Here is a 13,310-nt window from a genome sequence, read left to right on the forward strand (position 1 = left end):
GCTAAGACAATACTGCACGTCTTAGAGCAAATGATTCGAGAACAAACCATTTATATAGTGAAGTTTAAAAAAAGCAGAATCAACTTTTAACTCAATCTATTTTAAAAATCCTTCCAAACCTCTTCCTTCCTCCCGCTTCCCCTGATCCAAAAGCTGTTGCTACACTCTCCAACTAAACATAAGAACACAAGATATAGGAGCAGGAATAGGTCACAGGGCCCCTCGAGCCTGCTCACCTTTCCCTCCATCTGCCACCTTCTTGCCCACTCATTTAACCTGTCAATATCCCTTTGCAGACTATGTGTCTTCCTCACAGCTTACTTTCCCACCTAGCTTTGTATCGTCAGCAAACTTGGATACCTTACACTCGGTGCTTCATCTAAGTCATTCATATAGATTGTAAATAGCTGAGGCCCAAACACTGATCCTTGTGGCATCCCACTAGTTACAGCCTGCCAACCTGAAAATGACCCATTTATTCCTACTCTCTGTTTTCTGTTCGTTAAATAATCCTCTATCCGTGCTAATATATTACCCCCAATCCAATGAGCCCTAATCTTGTCTACACCTTATCAAATGCCTTTTGAAAATCCAAATATACTACATCCACTGGTTCCCCCTTATCTACCCTGCTAGTTACATCCTCAAAAAAACTAATAGATTTATCAAACACGACTTCCCTTTCATAAAACCGTGTTGACTCTGCCTAATCATATAATTTTCTAAGTGCCCTGTTACCACGGCCTTAATAATAGGTTCTAGCATTTTCCCTACTACTGATGTCAGGCTAACTGGCCTATAGTTCCCTGTTTTCTCTCTCCCTCCTTTCTTGAATAGTGGGATTACATTTGCTATCTTCCAATCCACAGGGACCATACTAGAATCTAGGGAATTCTGGAAGATCAAAACCATTGCATTCACCTCTTTTAAAACCCTAGGACGTAGGTCATCAGGTCCTGGGGATTTGTCGGCTTTTAGTCCCATTAATTTCTCCAGTACTTTCTCTTTACTAATCTTAATTACTTTAAGTTCCTCACTCTCATTAGACCCTTGGTTCCCCACTATGTCTGGTATGTTTTGTGTGTCTTCTACTGTGAAGACAACATATTTGTTTAACATCCCTGCCATTTCCTTATTTCCCATTATAATCTCTCCTGTCTCTGCCTCTAAGGGACCCACATTTACTTTCACTAATCTCTTCGTTTTTACGTACTTGTAGAAGCTCTTACAACCTGTTTTTATATTTCTCCCTCCTTAGATTTCTAAAACCCTCCCAATCCTCAGACTTACTGCTCTTTTTGGCAACATTGTAATCCTCTTCTTTTAAACTAATGTTTTTATTTCTCGAGGGAATGTATATTCATTGAGAATTATGAATTATTTATTTAAATGTTCGCCATTGCTTATCTACCATCGTATCTTTTAACCTAATTTCCCAATCTACCTCAGCCAACTCGCCCTTCATACCTACGTAATTAACTTTGTTTAAATTTAAGACCCTAGTTGCCGACTTAACTAAATCACTCTCAAATTCAATATGAAATTCTATCATATTATGATCACTCTGCCCCAGAGGAGCCTTAACTATAAGATTACTAATTAACCCTGTCTCATTACACAACACTAGATCTAAAATAACCTGTTCCCTAGTTGGTTCCTTGACAGATTGTTCTAGAAAACTGTCGCGAATGCATTCCACAAACTCATCCTCCAAACTACTTTTGCCAATTTGGTTTGCCAGTCTATATGAAGATTGAAGTCCCCCACGATTATTGCATTACCCTTGTTACATGCTCCACTAATTTCCTGATTTACACTTTGTCCAACACTACAACTACTGAAGGAGGGCCTATAAACTACTCCCACCTGTATTTTCTGCCTTTGTTATTTCTTAGCTCCACCCGATGATTCTATATCCTGATTTTCATCCAACATCAAGACCTGGATGAACCAAATCTTCCTCAGAATAATGTCTGGAAAATCAAAGCAAACCTTTTGCGCTCCCACCATTAGTTCTGTGCCTCTGGCCTCAACTCCATCCACCTCGCCGACTGCCACATCAGGAAGTATGGAACCTTGGTACACTGCACATCTCCCAGCTCAGCTCCTCACCCCCGCTCAACCGATTTCTTCCACCTTCACAACAATGCCCATCGCCACACCAACCCTCATTCACCATAACCCCAGTCCATGTCTTCAATGCCAAGACTCAACTTATCTAACGTTCTCCACACTGACTCAGCTCAATCAAAATGCTGTAGTCCATGCTCTCACAGAAGCAGAGAAACAGAGGAGGAAAGAGACAAAGAGAGAAATATTAACACGCAGATGAGAGACCAGTAAGAGAACAACCATGTGCACTAACTTAAAATTTGACAGTGCCAGAAATTAGTCACTTCACATAGTGGTTAAGCAATGAAAAGGTCAGTACACAGTCCAGTAATAAAGCAATAAGTGATTTTAATAAGACAGTCATCTAATCGGCTTACCTTTTACACAGTGTATATTCTTCACTACAGGTGACTCCTCGGGGAGGAGGACGGAACTGCCATCCATCTTCAGAATCTGTAGCGATCATTTAAATATATTTTAAAACATCTAGGATCCTCCTTTGTACAGTTGTTAATTTTACCACAGTATTTTCTTTTAAAAATCAACGGGCCAGCCTCCTGTAGCAACAGTTAATGTGTTGTTTATGATATGGAATGATGAAAGATCATTCACGCCCACTGAGCCTGCTCTTTCCAACAAACCAAGGTCAATTTACTCAGCCACAGGCTATCTCCAAAGTAGTTAGATGTCTGGCAAGAAGAGTAAACTATTTTATCCTGGCCTCCCAATGGCAAAATCAAACAAAAGAAATTCTAGTAAATATTATTCACAATCCTAACTAACTGTTTGCCACAGATGACATTCCTAAAGTCCCAACGGGGCCAGAGACACACTATTGTATTGGTTATCTACCCTTTAACTTTCAGTCCTTTTTTTTCATAATCATACTGATATTTGTCCAACTGAGTTTTTAAAAAATATACTCTTGATTCTTCCTTCTTGCCCTGAAAGCATGGACTCTTGCAGCTGTATGGCTCCAGCCACCTCACCCATGGGGCCATTCTATATTTGCGAGCTGAGCCAGTGACTTTCAGAAAACTATTTGACCATGGTGGACATTACAGCAGAGCGTAATGCTGTCCTCACCAGACATCCACTCATCTACTTCTTCAGTAGGAACCCTGAATAGTATTCAGGAGCAGGAACCCTATTGTAGCATCCCAACTGCCAACCTGACTGAAATCTTCTAACTCAGTTGGAAGAGAATGGAACCTGGCAGCATCTGGGCTGCATGTAGAGTGACACCAGCCAGTGTCTTTATTCACTGGGCCATCAGGGAGTCTGTCCAACTTCATTTTGAAGTGTTGGATGAATAACTTTCTCTGAACTATCACCAACAGATAATGCCAATTCAAAAGCAGTGCTCAACCAATAGACTATGGCCTAACCATCTAGTTAGAAAGGTTTAAAATACTCTTGCCCATTGCAACGCATTGGTTCTGAAACACTTTGGAACATGTGGAGGACACAAGGCGCTTTATAAATGCAAGCTCTTTGTTTCTTTAACTATTAACTATGCTGGAGAGGGAGCAACTACTAATTCATCTAACAGTACAGACTTATTTTGTGAATTACCTTCTTCCGTGTCTTCTAAGTACGCAGACATCAATTTATTGCTGGCCGTCTGCAACAAAAACGAAAAAGCAGGTAAGATGTAAATAGGGTAACTCCAATCTTGGTCTGTTCTTCAGCATTATTTTTTTACAGGATGGTGCAGAGCATGCGGCATTTCTTGATGTTGGTGACTACCCAATTCTAGCAGTTATCGAAGTGGCAGCAACTCTTCCCCAAAGTAAAAGGAGAACACAAAAAATAAGTTAGAAAGAAATAGTCATCGCGAGGCACTGTCACACTTAAGTCCCTCATAGCTAATTGCAACCATCAATGGCAGTGGCCTGGAAGCAGTGAATGGCAAGACAAAATGACCTGTTAAAAAAAAAATCGACAAAAACAAACACAAATATTATCAGTTGCAAATTTATAATTATATCACAACTTACAACATAGTCATTCTCAAATAAGTTGTGTAATAAAGTCAGATTAACTCTTTCGGGAGCTGCCCGAAAATGGTTATTGGATAAAGGCACTGCCTGGTGCAGTGCTGAGCCATACATGTCATAAGATTCCAGGTACCAACGTTGGTGTGTGTTGAGTGAGCTGATCCCAGCCCAGAGAGTGGTTAGCGCACTAAGATTGAAATCAGCGTCACTGGGAGGGGGGAAAATATAATGGTCAAGCTATCTGCTCTTGATTGCTATCTAGTGACCCTTGCTGGAAAGCATCTTCAAGAAAGCAGGAGGAAAAGTTGGATTATTTTTCTAAAAAGCCTTTTGTAGGATAAAACCAATTTGAATTTGAACCAATGAATAAACATCAGTGTTGCAGATATATTTTGTCTTTTACATGTTCTGCACCTTTTTTAAAAATTGAAACAGCTAAATGAAGGGCCAACGGAAGAGCAAGAATATAAAAGGACAACATAAGACATGATCAATCAAGTGATGGTGATTAGGTGATGCCAAGCTTGATTGCATGCATTGAAGTAGTTGATGAATGAGTGAGAGAGGGAAAAGAGCCTTGGGGTTCCTCTGAGTTGATGGAGGGGTGGGGAGTTAAGCAATGACAAATCAACTACTTGTGTAAGAATACACAGTGTGAATTCAACAAAAGTTTTAGGAATGTCCAAACTGATGAGAAATGAATCATCATCCAATTCTGGGCACCACACTTGAGAAAGATGTCAAGCAAGGCCTTAGAAAGAGTGCAGAGGAGATTTACTAGAATGGTACCAGGGATGAGGGACTTCAGTCAAGTGGAGAAACTAGAGAAGCTGAGGTTGTTCTCCTTAGAGCAGAGAAGGCTAAGGGGAAATGTATTAGTGTTCAAAATCATGAAGGGCTTTGATAGAGTAAATAAGGAGAAACTGTTTCCTGTGGTGGAAGGGTTGATAACCAGAGGACACACATTTCCAGTAACCAGTAAAAGAACCAGAGGTGAGATAAGGAGAATTTTTTTTTAAACACGGTACGCTGTTATGATCTGGAATGCATTGCCTGAAAGGGTGGTGGAAGCAGATTCAATAATAACTTTCAAAAGAGAGCTGGATAAATACTTGAAAGGAAAAATTATCAGGGCTATAGGGAAGGAACAGGGGAATGGGTCTAATTCGATAGCTCTTTCAAGGAGCTGGCACAGGCATGATAGGCCGAATGGCCTCCTTCTGTGCTACATCATTCTATAAGCAAAGTTTTCAAGAGCAGAGTTACAGAGGTGTGTAACATAGACTAGATCACTTCCAGAACAAAAACCATATTGATGGTTATGAATAAGGCCAATCCACCCTGCCCCCAAAAATGTTTTCTTCTCCATCCAATGAATTGGACTGGCTGCAGGCATACAGGGTGAAACAAAGACAAGGATGAAAATTTCTGGTTCAATAGTATAATTCAGGCAATAACACACACACACACACACACACACACACACACATCATTTTTTTCTCTTTAACTACTATCATGTCTTGGAACCAATGCCCAAGCAATGTTGTCACATGCACAACAGAGAATGGAGAATACAATTCAGATTCATAACCATGCCATCCAATGACCATATCCCATGTGTGAAAGATGTGGACAGCAGGCAATAACTTATGACAGACCAAGTTCAAATATTTTTTAGACCCCTTGCCAGCTCCTTTAACAGATTACTCACCTCCATTTCTGCAAGAAGCATTTTGAGCCTGGTTACATCTTTTGTTATCATTCCATTCTAGAAAAAATATTGAAGAAAATTTAACAATTTAGTATCAAATATTTTTTTTAAATAGATTGACTCAAGAACAGTTCCAAGCTTCAGCCATATTACGCAATGGCTGTGCCCTCAGCAGCACTATACCGTCACTTTTTCACTGAACTATTTTGAACAATCAGGAGCTGACAGTAACCTGTCGCTTTTCTCGATTCAAATTTGAGGCAAAAAAGAGACTATTGTAAGATGCTTCCATATACAATGTGAAAACTAGAACCAAACTCTGCACAAAAAACGTGCTCCTCCTTAATGAAGCACACACACATATAAAGCTAGATTCTCCATTTGTGTATGTTTTATTAAAAATAAAACTGCTTATGCCATTCTGTAACATCACCCATAATGGAATATTGAAGAATTTGTGGACCCAGCCACAAATAACATACTTGTGACTTCATGGTTCACATTTTATTCATTATACATGTTTAGGTCCACCTGTTAAAATCTGGTACCCCCCACTGGGATGCTCGTTGTATTCCATAGTTCCATCATAACTTTAGGCACATGGACAGTTCTTTGTGGTAACAATTAGCATTTGCCACAACACTGCTGCTGGTCAAAGTCATGAAATTCAGCAGGCAGTCTCTAATGTAAAATCACAGTTTTATTGCACAGAACTGTATGTAACAGAAATAATGAACGTCAGAGATGGCTATGATGGAAAAAAGGGAAGCTATGCCTTATTTGTAAATTTTAACCACACCCCTCTTTGTTCCACTGTCGTAAGTGCGAACTTACCTAATCACACTGTCTTAGCTGCAAACCTAACTACTGCTATTTTGTGTACGAGATAACATTGGCTCCACCTGTTCCTATTGTGCTGCATGATGTAAGAAATGCTGTACTACAGCAATCATTTTGGCCACTGACCATGTGCTTTGCCACAGTTTAATAAAATTAATTTTGCGCAAAAGTGCTGGCAGCCTCGGGTTAAATACTTTTGCGCTATTTCCAGATTCACAGTATTCTCATAGCCCAATGATCACAAGCCTCAAGAATGATAACATCTAAATAAAAAACAGAACGGGTGGAAATAACGGGACTTGTTTTTACAATTAAGTTTTCAGAAGTATATGTACAAATATATATTTTTCTGGAGTCCACGCAGGGGGCTTGTTGGAAAGTGCATTGGTTCGTTAAGTTTATTATGGCTGTGCATGTGCTGGAAGCAGCAGATATTTATCAGTTAAAGCAATCTGTTTGATCTTGGTCCCCCAGGCTCATTTGTACTATGGGAAAAACAAGAGGTTCCTGCCTGCATTAGCTAAATGTTCCGATAGCTGGGATAGCTCTCCTTGCCTGCTTGCAGGTGGGTTGCTGTGGTTGGCTTAGTCACACTGCTACACAGGTCTACAGTCCCTTCCTGGGAGACAGTCTGATTGTTTGGGGGTTAGTGGTCAATTAAGCCTCCAAAAAGAGGGGCTGCAGACAACCTTATACTTCACTAGTTTCAGGTGTACGTACATTGCTGATTGAGATACGTCCCAGAGGTGTTCCAGCCATGTTTGTTGTGGGGAGTGTAGCACTCCGCCACAGTTGTAGAAAATGACCATTCGTACAGCAATTGGAGATAGTTGTGCTAGTCTGCATGCTGCATGGAGCCCTCATTCTCTTCTTTAAAAAAAAAGGCCAAGGAGATGTTGGAACTGCACAGGGGTTGCAAGACCAGACATCTTTGTGGTCTCCTGGGCTGCCATCCAGAATTGCTGGATGCGTGGACATGACCGGAGTATGTATAGAGGAGTGCCTGCAAGCCACACACCCTTCAGCAGTCTTCCATGAAATAGGGATTGAACTTGTGCAGCATACATTGTAATAGCTACCTTTTTAGTTGTGAACTTTACACCAGTATTCAACACACTGGATCCACCACACACTGCAGCACCAAGTGATAAGGTCTGAGATTCTTTGCAGCAAAAATGTGCAATATCCACGAAGCCATTAAGCAAGATTTTTTTAAAAATCACCAAACCACTCCCATACCAGTGGCTGGTTCAAAAGCAACAGTCAAGGAGAGGTCTGGAAATTATGGCCCATGGTGCATGGCAAAAGAACAAAAATAAACCTCAAAATATTAAAATGGGGCAGCTCATCATTTCACTACCATTTAATTCGTGCAACATAAACACAAGAAATTTCTGCTAAATCATATGAGGGGGAAATAAAAATTATAACACACAACCTACCAAAGATTCCCCCATCAAGGATTTTGATAAAATGCTGGACACTGCTTGTAACTTCCCCTCCACGTACATGCAGCGAAACACTGCTTGCAGTGTGCCGTCTCCCTTGGCCAGTCCCTCTGCCAACACTGTAGACACAGAAATATAAACCTTTCTTTACTTCACAGACTTTATTCCCAAAGTCTGTCAACAGAAATTATGAACTGAAATCCCTAGAGATTAGTTATTATGTCAACTGTGTTTTTAAAAACTCTTTCCTAGTGTCCTTTATAGTAGTACGGTGTGCTGATCAGGAAGAGAGATTCTGGGGTAATAGCACAAAAGTCTAAGAAACCATCAGCACACCACTTAACTACAGCAAAAAAAGCAACACAGGTACTGGGTTTCAGAAGCAGAGGTATGGAATACTAAATCAACAAGGATTGTAGTGCTGCTGATTAAGTCATTGGACACACTCCCCATAGAACAGTCTGTGTAGCTTTGGTCATCAAAATCAAACAAAGGATATTATTGGGCAAGAGGCTACAGAGGTAAACAATAGTGAGGATTCTGGTCAATAGGATTTTTTTTAATGGAATTTGCTATAAGGGTATCAAGGAACAGGGATCAAAGATGGGTAAATGGAGTTGAGGTACAGATCAGCCATGATCTAATGGAATGGCAGAACAGGCTAGCGGGGCTGCATGGCCTATTCCTTTTCCAATGTTGGGCTTGTTTTCTTCGAAATAAGAAATGACGCTATGACAATCTAATTGCAAGTGTCCAAGATTGTGGAGGGAATTGGAGAAATTGATCGAGACAGATTGTTCACTGAAATGAAGGGCTTGACACTAGAGAATACACCTTAAGGGTACGAGAGTTGTGAAATAAGTTACAAATAAGGCCATTAAAGTATACAATATAGATAGGTTCAAGAGAATCTGTTTCCAGAGAAAAAAGGGATTGAAGGATGTTGTGAGAAGACAGGTTGTTGGGATTGATCTATGACATGACCCTTGAAAAAGGGATGGTCTTGTTTCAGACAAATGCCTTCTTCCTGTTCCTAGAATTCTACACAACCATTTAGGCTACTTCTTAGCTATCATACCGAAAGTTATAAATCTTGCCAACTACACTATATGTAACACATAGGGAGAATGGGAAAAAATGAATCAGAATTGTAACCGAAGGAAGGATCTTGTTTGCCCTCTTGTCTGCTAAATATGCCAAAGTACAAATTTCATTTACGTCGCCAAAGTTCTCTTACGAGCTATCATAACACTGTGAAAAAATCTCTCCTCGAATCTGGTATGGTGCTCTTGTGTGGCACAGATCGATTTTCTGTTTGTGCTGAGTTAACTGATCACAGTTCAGCCAAAAGCTTGGGGCAGGAGTGGGGTGAAAAAAAGCGAGAGAATGAGGGCGGGGGAAAAAAGTGAGAACGAGGGCGGGGGAAAAAAGCGAGAACGAGGGCGGGGGAAAAAAGCGAGAACGAGGGCGGGGGAAAAAAGCGAGAACGAGGGCGGGGGAAAAAAGCGAGAACGAGGGCGGGGGAAAAAAGCGAGAACGAGGGCGGGGGAAAAAAGCGAGAACGAGGGCGGGGGAAAAAAGCGAGAACGAGGGCGGGGGAAAAAACGCAAGAAAACATAGAAAATAGGAGCTGGAGTAGGCCATTCGGCCCTTCGAGCATGCTCCGCCATTCAATATGATCATGGCTGATCATGGCCTCGGCAGAAGGAAAGAAAGCGAGAACGAGGGCGGGGGGGGGGGGGGGGGGGGGAAGACCGAGAACTAGGGCGGAAGGAAAAAGCTAGAACGAGGGCGGGGGGGAGGGGGGGTGAAAGCGAGAACGAGGGCGGGGGGGGGGAAAGCGAGAACGAGGGCTGGGGGCGGGGGGAAAGAGCGAGAACGAGGGCGGGGGGAAAGAGCGAGAACGAGGGCGGGGGGAAAGAGCGAGAACGAGGGCGGGGGGAAAGAGCGAGAACGAGGGCGGGGGGAAAGAGCGAGAACGAGGGCGGGGGGAAAGAGCGAGAACGAGGGCGGGGGGAAAGAGCGAGAACGAGGGCGGGGGGAAAGAGCGAGAACGAGGGCGGGGGGAAAGAGCGAGAACGAGGGCGGGGGGAAAGAGCGAGAACGAGGGCGGGGGGAAAGAGCGAGAACGAGGGCGGGGGGAAAGAGCGAGAACGAGGGCGGGGGGAAAGAGCGAGAACGAGGGCGGGGGGAAAGAGCGAGAACGAGGGCGGGGGGAAAGAGCGAGAACGAGGGCGGGGGGAAAGAGCGAGAACGAGGGCGGGGGGAAAGAGCGAGAACGAGGGCGGGGGGAAAGAGCGAGAACGAGGGCGGGGGGAAAGAGCGAGAACGAGGGCGGGGGGAAAGAGCGAGAACGAGGGCGGGGGGAAAGAGCGAGAACGAGGGCGGGGGGAAAGAGCGAGAACGAGGGCGGGGGGAAAGAGCGAGAACGAGGGCGGGGGGAAAGAGCGAGAACGAGGGCGGGGGGAAAGAGCGAGAACGAGGGCGGGGGGAAAGAGCGAGAACGAGGGCGGGGGGAAAGAGCGAGAACGAAGGCGGGGGAAAAAAGCGAGAACGAGGGCGGGGGAAAAAAGGGAGAACGAGGGCGGGGGGGAAAAAGGGAGAACGAGGGCGGGGGGGGGAAAAAGCGAGAACGAGGGCGGGGGGGGGAAAAAGCGAGAACGAGGGCGGGGGGGGAAAAGCGAGAACGAGAGCAGGGGGAAGCGAGAACGAGGGCGGAGGGGAAAAAAGCGAGAACGAGGGCGGGGGGGAAAAGCAAGAACGGGGGCGAGGGGGGAAAAAAGCGAGAGAACGAGGGCGGGTGGTGGGGGGGAAAGAGAAACAACGATTGCACCTGAATACTATGCACTGACTCATTCTTGAAAGTGCGCATTTGGGGAAATCAGGTGACAATACAATCAGGCTCAGATGTAATCCCCTCCATTGTTGATCAGCCTCCCAAATCTAATATGAAGAATGGCCAAATTCAGCAAGATAGTACAGGGCCACCAGTACCCACAATTATACCCGTGCACCAGTTCGCAGAAGGGATGAAAAAAGGGGAAGAACACCAACAGTCCTCTTTCGCCATTAAAACGGGCTTAATTTGGCTGAAACAGCAGTCACGGAGCTGCTGCATGATACAATGCATTGCTCTACATTAAGATTTAACAGGTTTCAATTTTGAACATTTGTACATTCAGTTATGGACAATTAATAATTGTAGGCAAATTGCAAAATTAAGCACCAAAAATAAGTTGAAGTACAGCAAATACCGTGTGCAAAATGAATGGTATCTTTTGGTGTTGACCAAAGTCTAATGAACAATGAATGGTTGATAATTCATTGATAAAACACCCCTTAACCCCCAAAAAAGTATAAATTCAATTCACCATAACAATCACTATGCAAAAAGAATTATTTTAAAACATACCAATTTTACAGTCTTCATCAGCCTGGTCATAGTTTTTCTGCAACATAAAAAGAACAAAGTTACGATTGGTAATACTGCTAGATGCTTATTGCTTTTCCCAACATCATTCATAGTCCATTAAATCTCAGCTTCGGCAGACAGCTCAATAAAATGTTCTTAAAATGACTTGGGTCACATATCTCAATTTAACGTTTCAAATGGGATAATCAATTTTAACCAACCCGGGCTTCACTTTTGTCTGGTCTAATGCATTTTTTTTTAAATAGACTCTTTACGTAGTACTACATCGTATTCCTGACAAAACAAGTTCATCCAGCGACTTCTGGTGATGCAGCTATGGCAAAGCTGTTCTGAGTTTACCACTAAAGTGCAGCTCCCCAAGCTGATGAGGAAGCTGCTCTAAATTCTTATATCGTAGAATGAAAAATCAGTTTAATCAATTTAGTCCAAATGGAATTAAACGTTTCCTTAATATCTTTACCTAGAAGTACTTGTCAAATGGTATGAACTTGCAGCTCAATGTATGCACCTAATTGTGAAGAATTGTAGAAAAAACATTCAACTAGATTAAACTTATTTAATTTTGCAGCTTGTTTGAATAAGCAGCTTGAATTGTTTTCTTTCGACTACAGCACTGTAAAATAATTAACAATATCTACATCATGGCTTTCGACAAAAGCGCCAAATTCAGTATAAAACTGAATTAGCAATTAGCCTGTGAATAAAGTGCCTGAGTGCACAAAACTGGAAACGTAACCTACTGTTATACTGGGCTGTCTGAAACGACACCAGCTCCCAATACACGACTGCCAGCAGCTCTGTGTTCACGTCTCGCTCGGCCAATAGCAACACTGAAGTAAACTTTCCACATTCACTCAGATCTATAGCCAGAAAATACTGTTTTTTTTAAAAACTGAGTGTTCCTGACAACCATCCTTAACAAATCCAGCAAGTTTATTTTGGTGTTGCCACCAGCTGCACAAGACCTTCACACTTGGAGCCAGTGGCACCAACAGGGCAGCACAACAAGATAAATGCAGCTTAAAGCTCATAGACTTACAATGTGCCATAAGAAATAGGAGCAGAAGGCCACATGGCCCCTCGAGCCTGCTCCGCCATTCAATCAGATCATGGCTAATCTTCGGCCTCAACTCCACTTTCCTGCCCGATCCCCATATCCCTTGATTCCCCTAGAGTCCAAAAATCTGTCTAACTCAGCTTTGAATATATTCAATGACTCAGCATCCACAGCCCTCTGGGGTAGAGAATTCCAAAGATTCTGAGTGAAGAAATCCCTCCTCATCGCAGTCTTAAATGGCCAACCCCTTATGCTGCGACTATGCCCCCTAATTCTAGACTCTCAAGCCATGGGAAACAACTTCACAGCATCTACCCTGTCAAGCCCCCTCAGAATCTAACATGTTTCAATTAGATCACCTCTCATTCTTCTAAACTCCAGAGAGTATAGGCCCATTCTACTCAACCTCGACTCATAGGACAATCCTCTCCTCCCAGGAATCAATTTAGTGAACCTTCATTGCACCGCCTCTAAGGCAAGTATGCTCTTCCTTAGATAAGGAGACCAAAACTGTACACAGTACTCCAGGTGAGGCCTCACCAAAGCCCTGTACAATTGTCGTAAGACTTCCTTACTTTTGTACTCCAACCCCTTGCAATAAAGGCCAACATTCCATTTGCCTTCCTAATTGCTTGCTGTACCTGCATGCTAACTTTTTGTGTTTCTTGTACGAGGACACCCAAGTCTCTCTGAACACCAACATTTAAAA

General features: G+C 42.9%; 1 protein-coding gene across 3 annotated transcripts in view; it reads right to left on the reverse strand.

The window, feature by feature from the left end:
• Positions 1-13,310, reverse strand: part of helz (helicase with zinc finger) — a 242,759-nt gene that overhangs the window by 175,527 nt on the left and 53,922 nt on the right. For 2 of the 3 annotated variants that reach the window (XM_068003894.1, XM_068003893.1), the window contains exons 3-7: positions 11,524-11,560; positions 8,106-8,230; positions 5,824-5,880; positions 3,688-3,736; positions 2,490-2,565 (exon numbers count right to left, since the gene is read on the reverse strand). In XM_068003894.1, coding sequence (XP_067859995.1) covers positions 2,490-2,565; positions 3,688-3,736; positions 5,824-5,880; positions 8,106-8,230; positions 11,524-11,560 — 344 coding nt within the window. The remainder of the gene's footprint in view (positions 1-2,489; positions 2,566-3,687; positions 3,737-5,823; positions 5,881-8,105; positions 8,231-11,523; positions 11,561-13,310) is intronic. The other variant, XM_068003895.1, reaches the window with a different exon arrangement.

The sequence above is a fragment of the Heptranchias perlo genome, chromosome 23 (genome assembly GCF_035084215.1).
Source record: "Heptranchias perlo isolate sHepPer1 chromosome 23, sHepPer1.hap1, whole genome shotgun sequence".
NCBI lineage: Eukaryota > Metazoa > Chordata > Chondrichthyes > Hexanchiformes > Hexanchidae > Heptranchias > Heptranchias perlo.